Source organism: Crocodylus porosus, unplaced genomic scaffold (genome assembly GCF_001723895.1).
Source record: "Crocodylus porosus isolate Cpor-Errol unplaced genomic scaffold, CroPor_comp1, whole genome shotgun sequence".
NCBI lineage: Eukaryota > Metazoa > Chordata > Crocodylia > Crocodylidae > Crocodylus > Crocodylus porosus.
This window is the reverse complement of record NW_017728931.1, coordinates 108,499,088-108,523,931: the sequence shown is the minus strand read 5'-3', so window position 1 is coordinate 108,523,931 and position 24,844 is coordinate 108,499,088. Positions and strand designations below refer to the sequence as shown.

At 38.2% G+C, this 24,844-nt stretch overlaps 1 protein-coding gene across 2 annotated transcripts in view; it reads right to left on the bottom strand.

Annotated features, from left to right (window-relative positions):
* Positions 1-857: 857 nt before the first annotated feature.
* The window catches only part of PLXNB2 (plexin B2), a 149,595-nt gene continuing 125,608 nt past the window's right edge, over positions 858-24,844 (bottom strand). For both annotated transcript variants that reach the window (XM_019543463.1, XM_019543465.1), the window contains exons 26-36: positions 24,692-24,838; positions 21,890-22,046; positions 20,768-20,868; positions 19,596-19,680; positions 12,693-12,847; positions 10,435-10,595; positions 8,728-8,875; positions 8,133-8,197; positions 7,298-7,373; positions 6,317-6,391; positions 858-2,765 (exon numbers count right to left, since the gene is read on the bottom strand). In XM_019543463.1, coding sequence (XP_019399008.1) covers positions 2,661-2,765; positions 6,317-6,391; positions 7,298-7,373; positions 8,133-8,197; positions 8,728-8,875; positions 10,435-10,595; positions 12,693-12,847; positions 19,596-19,680; positions 20,768-20,868; positions 21,890-22,046; positions 24,692-24,838 — 1,275 coding nt within the window. In that variant the 3' untranslated portion in view covers positions 858-2,660. The remainder of the gene's footprint in view (positions 2,766-6,316; positions 6,392-7,297; positions 7,374-8,132; positions 8,198-8,727; positions 8,876-10,434; positions 10,596-12,692; positions 12,848-19,595; positions 19,681-20,767; positions 20,869-21,889; positions 22,047-24,691; positions 24,839-24,844) is intronic.

The following is a 24,844-nucleotide window of genomic DNA, read 5'->3' as shown; positions in this document are numbered from 1 at the left end:
TTGGAGGTTTAATACAATACTATTTCTCTATTGTGAAGTTTGATACAGTAGCTTGTGACTGTTACTTGTGAATTTAGTTACTTGGATGGCTTTTCAGCAGGTGCTTAGATAACCAAGAAAGTACTATATTTCCTAACCCTGCAAGAAGTTCCCAAAAAAAGGAGAGCTGGATCCGAAGAACAAAGGTAACTAAGGCCAGATTCAACCTCTATGCCAGTTGCCACATGGTGCGGGATTGCCACAAATTTGGCATTTGTCTGGTTTGAACAACCACATCAGCAGCAGTCATGTCAAGTGGGACCAGAGTCCTAAAAAAAACCAAAACCTTCCCTCCACACATCACAAAAGACTGGGAGCCACTGCTGCTCAAGGCATTGTGGAGCAAGGCATGGCTTGAAGCAAGGCCAGTCCCACATCCTTTCTACCAGGTCTTGAAGTGAACTCAGTGCTTTCAGAAATCTACCCTGTAACCTCTCTGCATTAGCTCTTCTTTGCCTCCACATTTCTAGAGGGCATTATAATATTTGGGGGGTAGAAATTTACTACAGGAAAGAAAAAATGCAAGCACCACAGAGATGATCTAAGGGAAGGGCTAGTGGCAGAGTCACACAGATGAACCTCACATGAGGGAGTTCAGCCATTTTGGCCCATGGCAGCTGTTGGGAGCAGGAGTAGAACAGCCCACCCTTTCTCTTTACGAAGTCACACTCTTCTTTTCCAATAAATGATCAAAACAAGGTAAGTCCCAAATTCACCAACCACAGCTCAAAGAACAATGAATGCTTTGTTTAAAGGAAAAATGTGCATCATTTTGACCCCAATCCTCCATAGAAGCCTCAATAAAGATTCTGTGACACTTTGTGGAAAAAAACATTGTATTTGATTTACAATTAACAGGATTTACAAAATAATGTCAAAAGAAACAGATTAGTGGTGGAAGTGGAATGCCTTTGTTGATCAAGGAGTAGTTGGCAAAGCATGTTTGATGCAGAACTCTTCTGTACCTCAGTCCTAAGAACACAAAATAACTTACATTTCAGCTACGCTGCGTATACACAAATGCAGAAGTCTAGCAAAAAAAATCAAGGCAAAAAACAGTCAATGAACAGCACTCGGATGGGAAAGTGACACCGTAATGAGCGCTTTGCCTTTCAGAAGTTTGGGGAAAGCCGTTCACAAGTTTGAGGATATCTTCCATAAAGGATAAAGTTAATGAGTGAAACTCGCTGCAGGACACCACAGAGGGAAGGGAGAGATGGCAGCAGAAATTGTGTTATCTTGCCAAGAATCATCAGAGTCCAGGCACTCAGTTGGACAAAAGAGCAGTAATGAAAAGGAATTAGTACAGATGGCAGTGCTACAATGAAATGCTACTTCACTGCCAAAAAAACAAGTCAAGAAAGGAACAAAGTTCTTTGATGTGCAATACAGCAATTTAAGAAGACGTACCTATTTTTTTTCAGTTGTATAGAGCTTACTTATATTGTAAACACATATTATAGTTTTGATAAGTTATTTTAATTTCCACTGCTATGGGTTATGATGTGTATTCAATCAAATGCAGCATTCCAAGGCTTGAAACTGAGTGGTATTCAACTATGTGGGTATATGATTTTTCCAATATCATACTAGTATTGTACATCACAAACACAATAAAAACAATGGTGGTATTTCTAGGACAGTTCCAAGATTCAAATAAAAAAAAATCATCAGAACCATTCCAATACAATATTATACACAATCAAATCATGTTAAACAACACACTCTTGGCAAGCAACTAATTACAGGCATTCTGCTGGTCATGTTTTCACAAAAGTCATTCAATAGCACATAAATATTTTTTCTGATCTGCTTCTCTTTACAAAACCATTCATCAGATTCACAGAATTAGTACAAGTAAGGCACATTAGCATATAACATAAAACTCACAATAAGAACAAAAGGTTGTAAAGTGTTAACGGCTAATTTCCTTTGCAGTGATTTCTGAATCAAATTAGGATTTATCATCAGAACCCTTCTACTGGGGTGACATGACTTTTATGCTCATCACAACCAACTGTGGTGGGTGTAATACCACACGTTACCATAGATATAAATAATTAAATTAATTAAAAACAGTGTGTGGTACACCAAAGCCCATTCCAAGTTCTTAAAGAAAAATCATAGACACGTCATTTACTATGTTCATTATGAGCATAGAGTGAGTGATTTTAGAGTTATAAGGAAATTAATTTCCAGTTATCAAAATAAAAGGGGATATTGCATCTGTTTCTCCAAATATGCTATTTTTTATTTCCTAGTACAAATATTGCTTAAAATATAAAGGATGCTATAGAATTGAATTTACTTGCATAATGAATTCTAAAAATGCTGATGCTTCAGATTATACTACTTGATTAAATGAACTAAAAATCTTTTGTCCCTTCCCACCTCCCAAAGGACTTCCCCACCCACAGAAGATTCATTTACACACAACACAATTTTAATTAGAAGCATAATTTACAGTAAAAATTCTTTACATTACACCTCTGCTATCAAAAAAACATGAAATCTTTTATTTAAAGTGGTAATTATACATTAAAAAATAGAACACTATTTCCTTAACAGGAAGAATGAATTTGAACATCTTCAGATCAGATTTCTTTATTGCGGCTTCTGAGTCAAAGGTCTGTCACTTTGTTCTCTAATGCAGCTGCTATTTGCTGTAAACGGAAGGCAAGCTGCATTTTTTGTGCAGCTTGGTCCTCTTCAAGTGCATTTATGATCTAAAAGAAATAAAACCAGAATGTTTAGAACCATCAGGGTGATGTATAAACAGCCATGGTTCCAAAACCAAATACTTGATTATATCTTGGGTTTTAAGAGTCATAGACATATATACCATATAAAAATAGTCTTTCTCCATTGTGCCTCCTCTGGTTTCTTCTAACGCACCACAATTAAAATTCTGTCTCTAGCCATCTATTTAATGTAGGTCATTATACTGTCACTAGGTTGTTATGATTCTCATTCCTGTGTTAGCTGAACAACTTCAGAAAGAAAGGTGCTTACGGATTTTTTAAATATTACCCATATACAATGGGCACAGGCAGGAGAAAGCTTTAAGTGACATTGAATTTTTGATTGTCAATTACTCCTAGAAATAATACGTTTTTTTTTTTTTACTTATGTTACACCCTTGTAATTGAAAACAACTTCATGCATAATAAGAAAGCCCTTCCCCAGGGAACTTAGCATTGCTCTCCAGCTATTATCAACAACTGGTAAATCTGGGTTAGTCAGTGACTTGGTACAGATCTGAACAACTCCAAAAGTGCTGTGAGTAAAATTGGGAACACAACAGCACTGGCTAGAGTCAGGGAGCTGCAGTCGTCTAAGTATGGATGAGAGTCCACCTTAATGTATTACAGTCTATTAGCAATGCTGGCCAGTAAGTAGTCCACGGCATTCTCCAATTGGGCCTGTGAGATGTTAAATATATGAAAAAGCACAATACAAAGTCACTATAATTATAAAAGTTGAGATGGAGAAGGCCAAATAGGTCACTCAGTCCATCCCACCTGCTGTTAGAAGTTCTCCTAAAGCTTGTAAAATCTAGTTTTATATGCAAAGCAAGAAGCATTTGTACACCCATTTTGGAATCCATTCCACAATTTCTTAGATTTCACCCAAAGGGTGTAATGATAGGGTAGATTCTGTTTCATCACATATTGTTTATTCCCATAATTCATTTATTTGCATACTCTCCCATTGGACAAAATACATCTGCTAACCTAAACAATTAAATATCGCCTGATTATGTGCATATCATCTTTTAGCATATTTTAGTGCATAGATCAAGTCTTGAAAAAAGAAAGACAAGAATCAGTTAATGAATAATGGAAATACTGAGCAGTGCACAGAAAGATTTTCACTCACAACAATTTATTATAATAGTTTAAATTACGAAAACCGATTGTAATCTGGTGAGTGATTACATATGCCTTTTGTTTTAAGTTAAATAAGTACATTTCACTTTTTTAAGGTATACTTAACACGTTTCCTGTCATTAACTCCTATATTGGCCATATGAGATCGTTCAGTCAGAGGCATGTTTAAGAGAAAGAGAACTGATTTGTTACATGTGCGACTATTTACACACATGGACAAGTGTAAGGACACAATGGGCATAAAATGTGACCAAACAGCAACTTTCATAGTTTGTGATTTATTTGCCAGTGAGTCTTTAGAGCAGACAAAGAGTGGAGCTACTTGCAGTACAATGCTGCATTATTATTGGGAATTATGCTAATCATTTCTAATCTAGTTATTTATTTTTTCCCCTGTTTTGCTGATTATATTTATTTGTAAAATTGTGTGGGGAAAAGAGGCTACACGAATAACAGGAACCTAAATTATTCCTTTTCTAAAACTGATACTTGTCAATAAATTGTATGTAAACAAGAGTCTTTACCTCTGTTTAGATACTGTATTACAACAAATGCAAGAACTTTGAAAATTCAATTTTCTTGTCACTATTTTTCTTTACTTACTATTGTACTTTCAGTTCAGATAATGAAAAATCAATGAAGTCACAATCCCTTGAGATAACCGTTTCACTTTCAGAGGCTGTAAGGTTTAGGTGTCAAACAGAACAGCAAATTTGAGTAATATTTGCTTTAATGCCTCTTTTAAAGACAACGTGGAAAAACTATCGAGACTGATTTTAACACCACAAAATATAAAATTAAGGCAAATTTGCCCTGATATTCTCTCTTAAATATAACAACAGTATATCTACTTATAAATGATTGTATCTTGACTAAATAGTTTAAGAGCTTCCCTGGTGAAAACACTTTATAAACTCAGGTATGAGAAAGTATCCACATCACCATTATCAAATGCTGGACAGACCAACAAAGAGCTGTTCCTAATATGCAATGCAGTTCTAGTATTAAAGAGGAGGGCAGCTGCAAAATGCTCCAATTTATGCAAATTAAATCTTTTTCACATAAATTAAATCTGCTTCATCTCATGCAAATTGTCACAGCATGGTTTCTCAGGTACGATCCACATGATTTCATAAAAGTAGTCCTCTATGATGTTCTACCCAAAAAGGGATTTTCTGGTACAGAACATATAATCATAGTTTTACTGATCTTCAAACTGAAGAAAATTAATAAAATTGCTAAACAACAAATATGGCCCTAATATTTGACTGCAGCCAACGAGCACAGGCTGCAGTCCGGAAGACGCATGGAATGGGCTCTGCCTTCTTTTCTCCTCCATACTTTTGAAAGTTGTTCTAAATGACAGTGGTTATTGATGGTTGGGTTTTGGCACTGGTCAGACCATCTTTTTCTTGACTACTCTATATATAACCAGTCATAATACAGCCCCTTGCCTTTAACAGCAAGTGTCAGTGAAAACAAAAACTACACTTAGGTGCTAGACAAATAGAAGAGTGAGATCACATGTGCTGGCTCCTTATGGATTCAGCATCTGCTCTTATTGGCTTTGATTAAATTCCAAGAGCTTTCTGGAGACATTTATCACCATGGAAACCTTTGAATGGAAGTTTCCTTCTCCTTTTCTGTTTTCAGATTAGAAGTTTGGAGAGCCATAGCCCATCTACATCCCCTCTACATTTGTATGTTCTTTGTTCCCACCTCCATAAGGCCTGTAGAATCCAAGACAAGTTTCAGACAGAATCAGTCAGCAGGCTTTTGAATCGGTCCATATTCGGTCCATATTCAAGAGCAGTTTTATCAAGTTTTCTCTTGGTCAGCCACTTTGTTTGGAACAACAAAGTGTACAGTAACAAGTTATCTTGTACTTTACATGTATAACTGATAATAACAAAAAAAAGAACCCATGCTTCCACCTGCAAAGTCAAAATTATTTTAATTGGCCATTCCTAATGGAAAGTACTAATTTGACATTCAGTGTGGCTTCTACAATTGCACTTTAATATACATATATACACACACGCGTGTGTGCATTAAAGAGCAACTGCAGTTTATTCTTTATATGCAGTTTATATATGTATTTTATTCTTTATCTGTCAACTACTATTCTTCATCTTCAGGCCTGACCATGATGTCACTTGCAAAGACAATAATAGTGGTTAATAAACAAAAGGCTCTTTCATAAGGATTTTTTTTTAACCAGTGTAATTGCCAACTGAACATTATAACTGAAAAGCTGGACCTCGTCCTTTACCTGCTCATCTAGGAGTTCTCAGAGAAATCAGTTATTTACTTAAACTAATATTATAGTCTTTATAAGTAGTTTTGTAGCCTAATAAACATTAATATTATTAATCTGAGAAACTTACCTCATCATAGTATTTGTTAGTATACTGGTAGAGTTGATGTAGAGCCACAAGTGTATTTAAAGAATCTGTGTGTGCCTGTTAAAGCAAATGACCAACACATAATTAAAACAGGAACATGGCCAGTTAACCATCATAAATGAACACGTATGTGAGCATCAGGTTCTGTCTAACCTTTTTTCAATACTCAGGTTTTGGGTCTCTAAAGCTTTTGGTAGCTGACAGCATGGGAATGGAAAAGGGAAGAAATGTTGCTTGATGATTTGCAGCACTTAAGCTTTTCCTGCTAGTACCTTTTCAGCCATCAAATAACTCTGCTTAATGCAGGAGGTGGAAAAATATTTTGAGCTAGAGTATTAGTCAAATCACAGATTATTTCTCATCCACATCTGCTGACAATATGGGTATGTGCACTAATGAAACATAGTTAAAATCTGTATATTGTCCAAGTTATTAAACACTGTTTTTCCCAAAATATTAAACATTGGTTCTATCAATGTCAGTTGTGTTTGAAATCCTTTTCTTTAGAGCTTTTCATTTGAAACAATTCACAGTAAGCTACAGCAAAGGTGTAATTTATCAAAGTTTGGAGTGCATGTGTGTTTGAAAAAAAAACAACACTCCAGTCATAACGATGGATGGGGAGGCTTCTAAATCGAGCAGAAAAAAGTACTTTATATTACATCTTTTCTAAAAGCATTTTTAACTCTACTCAAAGCATGCCAAAACCACCTAAACAAACAGGTTTTTACTGAAACATAGCGGGCCCAATTCCCTCCTGCCATAGTATTGGCCCTCATACCAGATACACAGGACAAGAAAATAGAGGGAAGGTAGATGAAGATAGATACCTATAAAATAAGATGACCTGCGTGTGTGGCGGTGGGGTGGGGTTGGGAGGGGATGGGACGGGACAGGACAGGAGAAAGACACTCAGCATACTTTGTTCAGTTTTCAGGACAAGAAGGCTGATTTCACTCTTACCCTAGAAATCTCTGCTAAATGTGTATTCATGTCCTGGTCACTTACAGGTACCATTTGACGAATACCTTTGTAGTAGCTGTAACAAAAAATTTTTAAAAATTATTTCTGTGATAAATGCTGTATATGTAATAGCGATACCATATTTTGATCTTACTATTATTTTAAAATGCCTCCTGTGTAATGATATAAGGGTTGCTTCCCATAAGAATAATGGTCCTTTCAGTCATTCTCTCTCTCAACAGCCTAAAGCATTAGAGAAAAGACTGTACCCAAATGTGACCCCCCACCCCTCCCCCCCACACACACATTGCCAAGGAATAACTCAGCTGGTAGCAAACCCACACTTTGAAACTTGTAAGGGCATAGACTTACACAGCTGTTACTGCTAGCATAACTGTCCCTGTACAATTAGAAAATAAAATGTGAACAATTTATTCTGTTAAAATTGACTTTGGGGTTTAATAATTCTCAGTTGTGGAAATGTGAGCATTTGTCTGGTATCAGGCAAATTATATAGGTGAAATGAAAGACCCCCCAATTATACCTGTTTCACTCTAATGCAAAATGAACTAAGGGTCTTAAATAACTTGATATATCATGTGTATGTGTGTGTGTGCGCGCGCTTGATATATCCTCACAACTATATTTCATTTGAACATTTACCAGATGGGACCTCAGCATTTTCCCTCAACACACACAAATATTCCCCTGCTCTTAATTTTAGCATTTGATGTTAAGTCATTTTATCACCAAAACTAATTTTGTCATCTGCTAATTTTGTACACAGAAGCCTTTGCCTTTGATGAATAAGAATGAGTGTTCTCTTTATACTTACTCTTCCACCATTTTCTTATAGTTAGAGATCTCTTTTGCATAAAGTAACTTGTTACTTGGAGAATCCTGGAAAATATAATAGCCATATTTTGACAATCCAGGAAGATGCTTTTTGTCAGATTGAATTTTAATGTATATAACAGAATAGAATGCATGGCATATGTCTTATTAACAAAGAGATATTATTAACAAAGAGAATTTTTCCATGCTGCATGAATGGGGCTATTTGACATAATGAAGATTAAAATTTTCATGAAAAATTATAAAATTAATACAAAATTACTCAAAATAAGAGACATGAAAATTTTGAGCTCTTATATTGCTCAAAAAGCCTTTGCAAATAATGCTTCATGCACTTTCTAAATATCATTGGACAAGCTGAACTTTTATAAAGCAAAAACCTCTGATTTTGGAAGTTTTTTCGAAAAAGCAAATTTTTACCAGCCTCTTAACCAGCCTGATGCTAGCTTTGTACTAAATGTTCAAAAAGCTGTTTGTCCAACATTTCCTGTGAGCAGGGGTATTGCCTAGGACAGTGGCACTTTATGGCTTGTAAAACATGAACATGCCCCTCGTGTAGAATGCAAATTACTTACTCTGCTTAATTTGTGCTCTGTTCTTGTGCAGGCATCCATGAAAGTCTGTGCAATGACTGACAAGGAAGCATCCACTACTTCATGAACATGAACGTCGAAAATGAAATGGGGATTTTTCAATATGTTTACCCAGAATCTAAGAGGCAAGCTGCAACACAAACAAAAAGATAACCAAATACAGTAAATATATTCCAGAGAATTGACTTGCAAGCTTTGCACTGTGACCTCTTCAGTACATTTTAATTTGGTTACGCTTCCTAACTTTAAGAACACTAGGCCAATGGAACAAGTTGCCTAGGGAATTTGTGGAATCTATTTCATTGGATGTGTTCAAGAAAAGGCAGAACAAATATCTAGGTACAATGCTTTAGAAACCATCTCTAGAATTGTTTGGTGTGGGTGGCTCTCAAGTCCCTTCCAACCTCATATAATTCAATGAGAAATGATATTTATTATTTTGTTCCCTGTGCTCTTTTATGAAAAGACAACCCCAGAACATCCCGAATGGTGGACAAAGACACCAGTGTAACTGGAGAATCTATTTGTTCCTTTTTTTACCTTACCAGCACTTGATTACATTTTGATTTGTAATAATTTAGCATGGGTCCCTTTTCCTGTGGTGTAGCCCATGACTAGCAGTTGCGGGGCACTACAAAAGATCTCCTCATTATAGGTGTACTAACAGAAGATGACAGCTTTAGAGACCGGTACCTAGATCAGGGCTTGCTCACCAGCATGACCAATGGGCCCACAAACCTCCTGGGCTGCATACTGCATAGGGGAAAGGGGCAGACCTGCCTCATGCTGCATGGTGATTCCTGGCTGCAGGCTTCCCCAGTACCATGAATTGTGCCACACTGCCCCACGCTGCCTATTGGGGCCAGAGGAGGCAGGGGGCCCTAAGACCCTGGCTGCTACTGCAGCCCAAGTGCTGGGGGCAGCAGCAGATGGGTGGGAGCCTAGCGGCCAAACTCCTTGTGGGCTGCATGCAGTCAGCCCCAATCTAGATGGTAGGTTTGGCTCTATTCTTGCATTTATAGCCATTTTAACCCCCTTTGGTTAACATAAATATATTGTTTTAATTAAAACCATTTTTGGAATTGCAATTGACAGGGTAAATGCAATCATTTGGCAATCAAGAAACTGGCTAACATGCCTCATGGTTGGCTAACACTACAAGGCCATCAGTCAGCTGTGAGATGGAAGCCAGGATCCTTACTCTGCTCAGGTGAAGAAACTCTGCCAGGGAGGATTCTACTGCCACATGGCAGTTTTGGGTGCAGAGAACTTTTTTTGAACCTCCATACATCTACAGCAGGGTAATGTGGAGTGGGAGGCTTAAGTAGAGCATACACATGCACACACACACAAAGCAAACAGCTGCTTGATTAATAGCTTCTGCTGGGACTGTGAATAGCAATGTAGCCAGCCTTAACGAGGTGTGCTTCCTGAGCCCAGAGTTCCAGGATGAAAGAGCAGGCATGCTTAATATATTTTAAGAGGCATCTTTAACACAGAAATCAACAGGATTTGGCTAATGTTTTGTGCCATTTCTCAAAATTTAAATGGATGCGCATATTACCAATGGATGCCTTAAGTGGCTTGCACTGTATTTACTTTTCACTTTGATCTGTAGTTACAGTACCAGCATTATCAAAGATTATGGTACAGTTTTTCAGCAGTCTAATTATTTTGTTCATGCCTTACCTATTTGTTTTCCAGATGTGAATGGTATCTTCATCCTTGATGTCATGCTTTTCTGCTTGCTCATCAAGAAAGTCAAAGAAGTATTTCACAGCTGGTGGCACAACATGATTTGAATCAAGTACACTGTGAAAAAAGTTTTCTACAAATTGGTGAAGCGTACCCTGAAAGTGAATTTAAAAAAATTATAATTTAGTCTGCATTGGGAAACAGTGTTATCCTAGGTTCTCTTTCCAATTTACACTAGCACTTTATGTTTATCACAGCAAATGAAGGCCTTGGTCTGAAGTATCAAAGGTGCGGGAGGCATGCAGTGACAAAGCAGATTTCCTCTTCTATGTGTAATGATCTTGCAAACAGCTAGACAGTATTAGAATTAGGAAAATAGTCTTGTGCTGTTTTAAAGGAATTTGAGATTTCAACAATTGTTGAACGGGCAATACAGAAGTGTGATTTCTGGACTTAGCAAATGAGGGAAGGAAGACACTAGTTGCTAAACATATTAAGATGCCTAAAATGCATTTATAGGTTAAGGTTCTTTCAGACATAGAATGGTAAGTTTGATAACAGGTTTTTAATCCGTTTTGTAGCCCAACTTCATGGTACACAGAGAAATATGGCAGATCATCACTCTAGCTCTCTTTTGATATCAGATCATTTTGCAATATCTTTTTGAGTACAACATAATTTCACATACGAACCCAAAACATAGAGCAAAGCAAACATCAAGACAATTTATTTCATATGACTTACTGGATTTGGGGCTACAACAGGTTTGGCATTTCTGCCCCAATATCTGGCCCAAGTTACAGGGAAAAAGAGGGGTGTCCTTATAAGTACCATGCAGCTGCCCAATAACTTTCTCTTGCTTAGGTATTACAGATCATGACCCCCAACCTTACATGAGTTCTAGGAGATGATTCCAGAGAGGTTGCAGAATCTTCATTCTTAGAAGTTTTTAAGCTGTGGATAGACAAAGCCTTGCCTGCGATAATATAGTTGAGGATGGTCCTGCTTTGAGCAGGAGGTTGGACTCACTAGATGACCTTCTGAGGTCCCTTCCAAACCTAAATTTTCTATGATTCTGGCATACAACTGACTGAGTGTAACACAACTCTCACCGGCCTATGTTCTTCTTCAACTGTGATCCTAATTAAAAGCTCCGGAACAGAGAGTTTTCAGTCAGGAGAGAGGACAGAAGTACTGCCCACAAATTACTCCTGTAACTACATGGTAAGTGAAATAGATCCCTGCATGGTCCTTTGTCTCTGTGAACAATTCTTTGTCCCAGTCTTGTCTGTCTCTGTAGCAGCTGCATAGGAGCTACTAAAACCCCAACATGGTAGCAATCTTTGTAACTCGTATACTGGAAGAGGGACAGGAGGATTGCTTGGAAAACAGATGGATAAAGGGCTTCTTGCCTCACTTCTGGAATGTCAGCTCAATGCAGGGCAATGGTGAAGCCTCTCCCTCTTTACTTTTGTACCAGTGAACATCATCATACAGTATTATTAGGGCTATTGGGCGCATCTACATGAGACACTGACTGCAGTAGCATCATGCGTCTCAGCATGACTTTTGTCACTACTGTGCAGTAGTAATAGTATACGGTGCAGTGGCATTACTTAAAAGGCATTTACCAGAGCTACTGCGCAGTAACTCCAGTTACTGTGCATTTATTTAGTATTTGCTTATACAAGTACTAATAAATGCACAGTAACCACTGCGCTGTAGCATCTGATGTAGACATACCCACTGTATATGTACCTTATCATATAACAGTGGGCAAATAACGTGCCCCTGGATCATGTGGAATGGTGATCCATCAGTACATAGACTATCCTGAAGCTTTTCAAAACCAAAAAGTAAACACCCCTGTGACCTGTAAAACTGAAAATATTCTGCTTCAGCACAAGACCTAACATCTGGTATGAAACAAAACCAGTATCTGAACCTGCACCAAAGGAGAGAATAGTCAGGCTTCCATACACACAAAAAAACCTAACTGGATTCAAATGCAATTTATGGTTATCAGCTTCCTGTAGGAAATATACCTTACCTTATTTTCCTCTCAAGTAATCTTCCTAAAGGCACATTATTACCTGAAGTACTGAACACAAAATTCATAAACGCATAACAGACTTTCAAAATTTCAGTCAGAATTATGACTAAGCAACTATCATTTTGTTCTCATGAACTGCACAAGGTAAAATAACTGCTTTCCTAAAAGCACCGTCTAACAATGAAGTACTTAATCCTACCTTCACAGAAAGAAGTCTTGTCAGGTAGATTTCTGTAATAGCTTTGGATCTTTCTTTTTCTTTCATGCTTCCCCGTTTGGATTTCCCCTCATCAACCTCATCTACTGGCCGAACTAGATGCCAAACCTTATTTTCATCTTCCAATAATGCATGCCCTAGAAACAGCAATGGTAATATATATCATCATTCAAGGGACTTAAGTGACTTAATTCCTGCCTACCTACCCAATACTCTATCCAAACAAAATCAGATTGCTAAACTGTAAGCTACTTAAGCTGAATGACGGAAATGGAAATCAGCTGCATGGTCAATTTTTGTTATTAAGAGAAAAAAGGAAAACACTGCATGTTGGAAACACTATTTAAAAAAAGAACAAAAACCCCCCAAACCAAACTCTCACATATGGACACCTTCAGAGGCTGTTTGTACCTAGAGATGCACATACAGAAAACGATTCTATTTATCTAAGTTTAGCTCACTTGTAACCCAATGGAATAAGTGCACTACTAAGGTTTAAAAGTGAGATTCTACATAATTGTTCAAATAAAAAAAAACTTGCAAAACCAAATGGACATAGTGCAATTATTTAAATGTGTAATCAATCTATATTAAAAAAGACTAACTCAGTGCAACAAACTTTATTAATGCACCATTAGAGCCAAGGATTTAAGTGCACAATACTTATGCAATTTAAAAATTAAGCTTCAGAGTGGCTGTAATTCAGTTACAATGCACACATATATTTATATTAAGGTATAAAACGTAACAGTAATGTAAAATAATATGTGCAATGGGGCTGAATTACGGTTTTTTATGGGAAACATAACTTTGAATTCTGGAAGACTTCAGTGGTTTAAAATGCTCAGCTATTCAACGGGTCTCATTCACCACCTACAATTTTCCAGTGGAGCAGGGCTGCTAATTTCAAAGCCTATGCAAAATACTACTTTAATGTAACCTTAAGGATTCACTATGGGAAAGAACAAAGAATTAGGAGATGCAAAATTATGCTTCCCAACGGCTACATTAACTGAAACAGAGATTTTTATATAGCGCATAAAGTAAGAGTTAAGGAAGAAAGAAGGGGGAAAAATCCATGTATGCAACCTGGCCAAATTAACTTTGCTGTTGGAACTTAAACTTGAATATTATATTAATTATCAAATCTTAATGTCTCTTTCAAATTCGTTTTTTTCATTACTTGTTGTTAAAGAGTTCCCTCTTACTTAATAATGTTACCATTTAAGTCCTCTTAATTTGATTTTAAAGTTCATGTTTCTCTGAGGTAAGTGTGGTAGGAAAGCATCAGTTTTGATCTTTTAGATATTGTTTTGCTGGAGATGGAAATATAAGCTAGAGTTCTATATTGCAATAGCTGTGATTTCAGTGGCAGGAGAAATTTCACAAATATTTACAAAATATCACAGAATGCAAGGAAAAATTATGCTGTGTCCCCAAATTATGATTTTTAAGTGCACATTATTTACTCATGTAAATGAATAGATGAAAACAAGCTATTGTAAGAAGGAAACTATTTTTCATGTTTAAGTATACAGGCTGCCCCATACGCTGCACACATTTGTTTTTCCTTGGTTTCAAAGGTCTACTCTCCTCCTGTTCTCTTGACAGTACAGAACAAAACAGCTTTAGAGTAAACACACAACCCCACTGAGTTTACAGGCATTACTTTCACCTTCATCATAAATGTATTTGGCCCATGTTCATTTACTGGCATCATAATTGGCTGTTGGTGATGTAATTAGCATTTAATAGAAAATTAGGGCCTCAGAGAAAGATAGCAAAAGCAGGTGAACTTTTATAATGCAAAGATTCTGCTTTATGCAAAGCATGAGAAAATTCTTGAACATTTGTTAAAAAAAGGGAAAAGAAATTCAGAACATGAGGCAACAAAATATATTAGCAGGATAGTTTCCTAACAGAGCATTTCCATGAAATGGCAGCTGCTTTTATCGGCTCCCCCAGTAATAAAATAAGTAAATAAAGGCTGTAACTCCTTGAATTTATTAGGTGGTTGATATGCCTCAGGATGTTAATGGCAAGATTCCCCACCTCCCTTTACACTTTTTTTTTTTCTTAAGTACAAAAAACAATTCCCTCAGCCTTCTCTCAAATATCCCATTTAAAAGCAAATTTGAGGGTGACAATATAGACAATGTGTTAATGTATGTGAAAGATTATGCATAGTGGCATAAGCTAGGCAGAGTGGATGTTAAGTGCTGTACAATTTGCCCAATACAGATTAACGAATGAGCAACTCTAACCTGCAACTATCCTAACTACTCCAGACCAAAGCATATTATGAGGAAAGATGACAGTCTTTTACTTAATGATCTAAGTCCATGATTAAATGGATACTCAAACCCAACAAGCAAAAATATTTTTAATGTTGATCCAAGATCAGGATTGAAACATATCTTTATTAGTGAAAGACACTACCTAATAAAAGGCACGATATCCAGTTCTGTATCTCTCTGATACAAAGCTGGGAAACAGAAAGGAAGACTGTATAGTAGGTTGAGCACCTTGGAAAGACAGGATACATGCCTGCCCCCTGGAAGCCCTGCGCTGGCTTCACTGCCATGGCGAAGCACTCCTTAGCCTCCCGGCAGCACAACTGTGTCACTACTGCCCCTGCTGCTGCCAGGTGGGCAGGGGGTGCCTTGCCACGGGAGTGTGGCTGGCATACATTTCCTGGCTGTGCTGATGGCAAAACAGAGCCTCATTGTCCTCCTGCACCGGGTCCTGCTCACTGGGCAACAGTGAACCCAGGTGGGGCACGACAACAGGGCAAAGAGTCCAGAGCCCAAAGCAGGCAGCCTGCACCTGCTGGCAGTCTGCACACAAAACTGGGAGGGCCCTGCCCCAGAACCATGCACACACATGGCTCCAACCAGCCTGAGGCTCTGTCCTACTCCCTACCTGTTCCTGAAGCCACACATTCCCACCCTGGCATTGGGCCCCAGGAACCACACTGGCTGGGCAGTGCCTTCAGCCCCAGTCTCCACCCCATTCCCTCCTTCACTATGAGGCCTCAATCTGTCCCCTCTCCCATAGACTTACCTGCAGGAAGCTGCTTTCCACTGATGCCTGGCTGTATTCCTGGCCATGTGCACATGTGTGTGAGCACAGATGTATTTGGCTCCTATTGCCTACTGCTCCCCCCATCCTCTTGCAAGCTGGAACTCTGCCAGCTTGCAATGGGAAATCTGCCATCTCCCACATGTTTCCACAGTGAATGGAAAACCTAGATCCCTGCACAATACTGGGAATCCAGGACAAATGCTGTCCCGGAGTCGTTCAGCCCAGGACTGGAACTTGATGTTCACATTTCAGGTCTGTCCTGCCTAATTAGGGATGGATGGTCACCCTACTATAGAGTGAAATTTGGATATGGTTTTATATTTGTGTTGCCATTATGATTTTCATTGCAAAAGTGTAAGTTAATACGACATACTTTTGTCATGTTCAAATTAAAGTGAGTAGGATATAGGATGTTTTATGCACACAGACCTTATAATTCTCTGCCTGTCATCCAAGTGTGTGTGTGTGTGTGTGTGTGTGCGTGTGTGCGCGTGCGTGCGTGTGTGTGTGCGCGCGCGCGCACGTGTCCATGTGAGCCTCTGGTCCTTTCTTATCCCTTTTTATGCAAAAAAGCATTTCACAAATCACTGTCAATGCTGGCTGCTGCTTTGCCTTAGTTTTGTAATATTCTCTAAACTTCCAAAAACAAAGTAGTTCATTGGATATTTCTAAATGACCAAAGGCACTGATGAAAATGGATTAGCCATTGCTACATAGTTTTCTACAGTCGGTCATTTTTAATGTGGGAGAGAACATGGGGTATAAAGAAGATGGATGATGTAACACAAGTATTTGGGGATCAAAATCAGTCTTTGCAAAGGGACCAGCAGGCAAGGTCCTCTCTTGTACCAATGAATGTGATGTGTATGACTAAGTAGTTCATTTTGGAATGTGAAACATTTACTTTCAAAAAAGCCTCTTCACACCCAACATTGTTGGATGTAACGGTATAGTCAAAGAAGAAAGCTTGAGCTAGGACTCTCCACCAAATGAAAAGCTGGAAGAAGGAGAAGCCAGGCCTCTAAAGGTTTAAACATAAACCTCTATTTCTCTGTATTTAAGAACTGAAAGTTAAAACACACTGACCAGTATTTATCTTACTGTTTCTGAAGGAGCTTCTAAGCACCATCAGAAAATAGTTAAGTAAAAGTCCCAAAAGGAAGAAAGTTAAACCTATCAGTACATAGTTCTGCCTGTAAAGATTGCTTGGCTCACCTCTCTATCCTAATAAAAATACATTAAAAATATGCCTGACAAGTTTTTATTAAATAGCAATATATATCAAAGCCATCAGCTGTTAGGCATTACAGATCCCACTGAAAAAAAATAATTTGTATTGTTTCCATTCTGTTTGACTGCACAAAACTTGAAAGCTCCTGACTCTATGTTCAGCAAATATATTAAACAGAATAAAACCGTTAGATGAAGCAGATGGTTTGGCATTTAATGACGGACACAGAAGCAGTTCAAATACAAAAGAACGGTAAACTTGGCAATTATTGTCTAATAAATCTAATTGCCATGCCATGTACAATAATGGTACGCTAGTAAGAGATACTTTAAATAATCAGTGTCAACAAAGCCACATAAAATAAGGATTTAAGCTTACATACAGTAAACATTAATATACAAACTTAAGTGGGTTCTGGTTATGTAGGGAAGCAGGGAAATCAGTTAATACTACATTGGATTTTGGTTTTGTCCCAAAAAACTTACTGGAACATTTGGATCAGATTCAGAATGCTTGAAAGGAAAAGCATCGTGTGCAAAGAAAGTGGCAAACAACGAGCCATATTCTGAGTTAAGGGGAGGCAGCTAGCACATTGCATTAGGTAGGACAGTTAAAATTAGCTTCATATAATAGCTGCATCAGGGATCTGGAAGTGAGTAAACATGGTAATGAAATTTCTTGGCAATACTGAATTAGAAGAAATTGCAAGCTCAGACGACTAAGGAATAATAAAGATTGGATACAAAGAGATTAGAAATATGTGCAGAAAATAGCCAAGCAAGATCAACCTGGGAAACCAGAATAGCTAATGCACCTGGTAAAAAGTCATCTTATATGCATTCAGCAAGAGGGAAAAACCAGGGAAGCAGTAATTCTGAAAGTGAGTAACAGTGCATAGGGACAGTGAAAGGTAACAGTGGACAGGAACTTACATGAGGTTGCAAAACTATGTGGCTGCAAAAAAAAGGCCACCATAATTTTGGCTGCAGATACAGATCATCATGCCACAAAGCATGGAAGTAATTAACGTCTCATATCTCCAATGCAGTATAACTGTAGTAAGTACCAGACAATACATTTCCACAATGGTACTGAAAATTTGGATGAGTTTGGAGAATAGAACAAAAGGACATACACAAAAAACTAGAACTCTTGGTTCCAAAATGATACCTTTTATTAGACCAATTGGAAAATGACAAGAAAATTGTCCTTTTCTGCAAGCTTCTGGGATCAAAGTCCCTTCATCAGGCTCTGGGAAAAGTGTAGATGGTACAAGATGGTAAAAAATCCCCATAGGTACGAAATAAATTTCATCTGTAAAAGGTATCATTTTGGAACCAAGAGTTCTAGTTTTTGTACGTCTTTTTGTCTCAGACCAACATGGCTACCAAGTACACCCCTGAAAGAATAGAACAAAACACTGAAGGGTTTGAAAGGACGGCTTCCTGAGGAAAAGTTAAATTAATAGCTTAATTAAATAGAGGGAGGAGGTGAAAAGTAGAACACAGAGACAATCAAAACTGTGTCTACAAATATTGGAAGCCGGTAAACAATAAAGCTAGGGACAGAAATTACACATAAACCAGTTTAAGTGATCAGAAACTGGTTTAAACCTGTAAAAGAACAGATATTCAGTGCACATAAACCAGTTTGAGAATGTCTAAAACTGGTTTGAGATAAACCTGGTTGAATGTAGTATCAGACTTAACTGATTTGGCTCAAACCAGTTTATGCAATGTCTGTCCCAGACACCTTGCTGGTTTAAGATAAACCAGACACCCCCAGCATGCTGTTGGGCTGGATGGGGCTATCTGCTCCACAACAGGGCTGGCCCCTCCCCTCCACTCTTTAGTCAGAGCAGGGGCAGGGTGTGCCCAGACACTGGCCTGCCATGGCTCCTGTGGCATATTTCTCTCTCTGCTCCCTCTCACCCCGCCCCTGGCAAATCCTGGGGACTGCAGCTGCTGTTTGGCAGCCCCAGCTGTACCCCCACGGCTTCCACTTCCCTTTGAAGCATATTTTGGCAACTTCTTGGCAACTTCTTTACAGTGAGGGTTGCCAAAATATGGAATATGCTTCCAAGGGAGGTGGTGCTGTCCCCTTCCTTGGAGGTATTTAAAAGGTGATCGGACAGACAACAGGCTGGGGTCGGACTCAGTGATCTAATAGGTCCCTTCTGACCCTAACATCTGTGAAACTATGTTTCAGGGGCTGTGTCCCAGCTTAATAAAGTTCACTCAGGTAAACTTAATAAAGTAAACTTTTCCAAGTAGTTTGCCTGTATTGTCTCTTAATCCCATCACTTCCAGTATCACTATCAATTTCACTGTATACTTCCCCATCCTTAGGTGAAGGTGAAAGCCACATCACTTGAGGCTTTGGAATTGTAGCGAACAGAAACATTTCAAAGTCTACAGTAGGTAAGAATCCTGGACTGGTATAATATTACCTTGTGGGCAATCTCATCCGATTTGGAGGCCTACACAGCTAAAGATCAGAACAACAATGGCATTTGTTGCACTTTGGCTTGAATTCCTTGTGGGGGGATAGAGAAGTCAAATAGTACTTACTTTCCCCTGGGACATCTTGCTGATTATCTTCTGGCTGCTGGGAAATGCCCATTTTTGACAAGATAAGAGTGGCACCATCACGGACCTTTGAGAAAAAAAGGGAAATTATTCCAGGTATCATTAATGTGGGAAGCACACTGGAAACTCACTGTCGGTGATGTGCAATAGAGACCAGAAGCACCTAAGCAGGTGCTTCTGGCTATCCACATATTTTCTTTCCCTTCTTAGTGGGGTCTGGATCTTTATCAGCTTTGGCACTCTGAATGATCAGGGTCAACAAAGCCATGTAAAAGAAGGATTTTATTGGACCAGGCCTTTAATCCTCTCTCCCCTGCCCATAAACTAGTTCAGGTGTGACTCTCACTAGATAGGAGGGTCTCTCCAAGGTTGCTGGTAATGTAGAAAGCTTATGTGATACTTATAAAGTAGTTCATAAACTTTTTGTGCAGACCCTCTTTACAGGAGTGGTTTTCACTATGAGCTGTTTGCCTGCCTCCTGTGAGAACATTTCTGCCTCTCCTAAGTGGCAGGACATCCACTATTATAAGGGCTAGGTAGTATAAAAAGAAAAAAATACAAAGGATCAAAGGTTTTTGGATAAGATGATGAACATACTCTGAAATTCAAGGCAGACTGAACAAACACAACTTCAATACCCACTATCCCGGTCCAATCAAAAATACTGATATTTATACATCCTATATAAACATGACATAGGTTTTAAAAATGATATACATCACTTGAGGGGATATGGCAAGGATTTGCCCAAGCTGGAAGATACAGTAAGCTGTTATTTTCTGTAAAAAATCATCTTTGTTCTACCACAAGTTCTGTGACTCTTAAAATACATGAATGAATCAACAGGGATGAAGCAGAATAAAGAAAACAGAGAGGAAGTTTCCAGAGTTGGAAGGGTAGGCAGGTAAAAAAAAAAAAATTAGGTGCAAGAAAATCCTTGGACAGGTTTTTAAAAATCGAGAGGGCAATGTAGAATTAGACTGGATGGAGAGGAAGCAAATGAAAGTGCTCAAATTTTGTTATATGTTTTTAATATTTTGGAGCCCTTAGCAGAGGCTTAAACAGATAACTTTCTCTGAAGGCAAATAAAGATTTTATTTATTGCTGATAAACAATTAAGAGATGTAAACAACTGCTCTGAAACGCCTTCTTACATTATAATGCATCAGAGTATTGATACATTTCCATCTTCCGTCTCTCTGAGATGTTAAATCCAAATCTGAGAGGATCTGTGCCGTAGAACCCGGACGCCACTCTATAGAGTAATTAAAATGAGAGGAAGAAAGAGAGGTTTTATCCATGTGAAACTAAAACAGAAAAATAAATATACCAGTAGTGTGTTCATTTTTGAGGAGCCACTGAAGCATCACACACTATCAAGAGAAAAATCATGGTTTAAGACATTCCAGTTTGTGTGTCATATCCTGTTTTCTTCCTCATTTCATATTACACAACTCTGCATGAACTTGTTTTAACTTCTATTTATTTTCCATGAAGTTGAAATCTCTTGTTTTGGTCACAGCAATTATGAGATGCATAAAATTCCTATGATATCCAAACCAGACAGGATTACAACTTCCTGTGAAACATGCAAAAACTATTTGCTTGTAAAAACACACTGAAGCTTTTTGGGAGAAAAATAAACCACATCCCCTTAAATTATGACATCAGTGGAAATGTTTCAAAACTAATTTATAGACAGCTTATTAAGGGAGTAATAAGTTGTAAATACTAAGGTCAATATTTTCGGAAGAAATGAGTTACTTTGGAAGTCTTAACCTTTAAATGCCCAAACAGAAACTCTTCCTAAGTGACTGACTCTCAGAAGCTGGAGGCTCAATGCTTTCTAAAAATAAACACTCTTTCAAGATGCCCTGTTTGGAACTCAAAAATTACCAAATACATGATTAGCTCATTGTTAAATGGCATCATGACTCTCTCACATTAAATAATTTTATGTCATCATTATCATGCTAATTAGTAATAAACATTTAATACTTCATAGTTTCTGGCAGGCATTAGGATGTATTGATAGATAACAATATGCTTTTTGTGTATTTATGATACCAGGCTAAAAAATTTAACAATGACAGCTAATTTTATGGTATTCTTCCTTAGGATACAGGAAGTACCGGAAGTTCTGGTTCAAAGTTGTATCCAACTTTACATTTCAAAATGAAAATACTGAATTGCTTTTCTTGCACAAACTGGAAATATCAAAACATCAGATGACTATTTTACCTGCTATAACTACAGCAGCAGAAACAGCTACCTACCAAGAACAACACTGTCAGCTTTTGGCCACTGTGAACATGGCAGATTTCGATAGACTTGGTCTATGATTTTTTCCTTTACTTGAGAAATAGTGTCACAGTTCAACACTTTCACAGGTATAGGTTCAGTGCCTCCATCTTGCACAAACACATTTACTGTCTGTAAAAGAAAGAAAATATGTCTAGTTATTAAAAAAAGATAATGATGTAACATTTGAATCTGTTTTTCTAGATGATTTGGATCCAGACAGTGTCTACAGCTCACTCTGCAGTCTCGTAACTGCACAGCAACCTACATCTGCAGTGGGAAGACAGATTATCCCCAGGGTTCTGCACTGTTATTTAACCTACTATTTCAGATTCTAGTCCATTCTTTCCTTTACGACACAACAGAAAAGGCACAGAATGGATTTCTCCATTTTTTTAATATTTATTATGCCATGATAGTCTTGGGAATTTATTTAAGACAAGCTTTAAAATAGTTGGAACCTCTGCTAAACGTGTGATGGATGTAACCTGACAGGTAACCTAATGAATTCAGCTTCGTACCCAAATAGGAGACAATTTGTTATTTCTTTGACACAGTAAGTCTCACATGACAACAAAAGGGAATCTCTTGGAAGGTGCAACACTTTTAAAGTTACTGGACTTATGAGAGACTGATGGACTGAAGGAGAAACATCTTGAAAAAAGGGCAGGGACCACACAGCCTTCACCTAAATGGAAGGGACCTACCGTCCAAGGGTCAGCAGGGTGCAAAATCTTGGAGTCCTCATAGACTTTATGCTGCTCTTTATGCTGATCTATGCATTTATGTAGCATAGATGCCTTGATACCTCTTATTTCTCAATTGATAGACTGGTAGCTTAAGCACCTTAGTTCTTAGATATGGTTGTGATCACTACAAACCCACATGTAGTCAAGATACATAGGCTGCGATGAAAATCTAAGCTTCAGTGATTAAGTTACAGCTCAGCATTATTTTTACATACTTAAGAAACTGAGCTGTGATGCAGTCAAATTAAACCTGATTGTATTGTCCCTAGACAGAACTTACAAGCTAATCATGATATTTCTTCCTTTCCCTATTTACTTTGTTAATTATACATGATTTTGCTGTCAGTTCAGTATGCAGTGTGACAGTGCAACAACTGATGCATAACACATCCAGCTCTTAAACAAAAATAATTGTACAAGGGATAAGTACCATGTACAGTACATTTCCATCATCTCTTAGTTTCAGGCAAGGTACACAAATTAAATTTTCCATTAATCTACCTCAGGCCATGGGTGATCCCATAAGGGCTTATAAAAATTCAGACACAGTGTGGCACAACTAGCACAAGAATATTTTTAAACAAGAAAGGCAGAAATATTATCTTAATATTTCACAGGAATATAGATGTTCTACAAAAAATTACATGTGGGTTTATTATAAATGTAATTAGTGAATGCACCGAAATCTGGAATGAATCCTTCTAACGTTCACAATGAATATCTGAGTATTTTATTTGGCTCAGATTTGACTACATTCAGAAATCATCACTTTTTTGATATTACATTTGACGATCTTATTACAGCCATCCACTTATGACTTAAAAGATACTGCTTAACTTAGAAGAATTATTGCTGGAAGTCTCAAAATGTATGTACAATCTTGCTCATTATGCATAAGAGAAAATAAGCAACGCTGTATAATCATCGAGGGGTTAGTTGTTGTATTATGCAGGTCAGACAAACATGAAAACTCTCATAACACCAAAAATATACATTTTAAAATATATATTTTTACCTTCATCTAATTCACCCCATCTCCTAGGCTGGGGAGTCAAATATATGACCCATGGGCAAGATTCAGGGCACAGAGTCGCTGTCCATCCCACTGGCCTATAGGAAGGCACCAGAAGTTGGGTCATTTGGCCCCTTTGCGCAAACCCACTGGCAGTGAGCCAAGTGCTCTGCTGCTAGGTCCCACATTTTTGCTGCCCCTGTACTGTCCCTGGCAGACTCTGAAACGCCCCCACTGCCAGTGGATCCTGAATGGCGGCTGCTGCCAATGGTGGACACTGCTACAGTCCTCATGCCCTAGATTGCAAGGAGGTCCTCCATCCAGATCTGGCTGGGGGCCCAGGTGAGTCTGACACCCCTCTCCTAGGTACACTCTGCTTACAGCAACTGTATGAGAGAAATTCATTAAGCAATCTTCTCTCACTGTCCCTCCCACCCAAATCCCTTTAGAATATATAAAACGGGGTGTTTTTAGCCAACACTTCATAAAAGCTTTTTATTAATGTTTCTCTCCACACCACAGATGTGCCCATGTATCTCTCACAGTCAGATACTAATGGAAATGGCTGCTAGCATGTCAATAAAAAGTAAGAGCAATCACATCACAGAGTGACTTCTAAGGCACAAAAAAAAAAGAATCCTGTGCTGCTCTTCCAAGGATACACAGTATATTCTGGTAGATCATGTTTCAAGTGGCCCAAACAGGAGACTTCAATAGCAGATTACAACACTGTCCACACAAACCAGTACCCTGATTCAGACTGCTAAAGTGGTGCAAGTCAGGAGCAACTCCTCTGAAGTCAGTGAAATTAAACCAACAAAAAACTGTCACGTGAAAGAATTTGACCCTGAAGAAGCTCAGATCCAGGGACTTGCTTTAACTAATCTATCCAGTTCATAGCTGATCACCTGTATTTTGGCTCCCATGAGCTCTTAAAGAATGTGCTATAATCTTAGTGTGCCACATTTTGGAAGATTCTATGTAATTAAATGATTTTGAGCCAATGTGCTGCTTACCAGCTGTGTGTACTCTACGTCATCTCCCAGTAACCCAGTGTCATTCAAGGTATACTTGGCTTTCTTTAGCACAGCATCCACTGGGCCTTTTTCCACCTGATGTTTAATAGCCTTGAACAATTTATAAAGAGGTTCTCCTGCATTGTCCTGTTT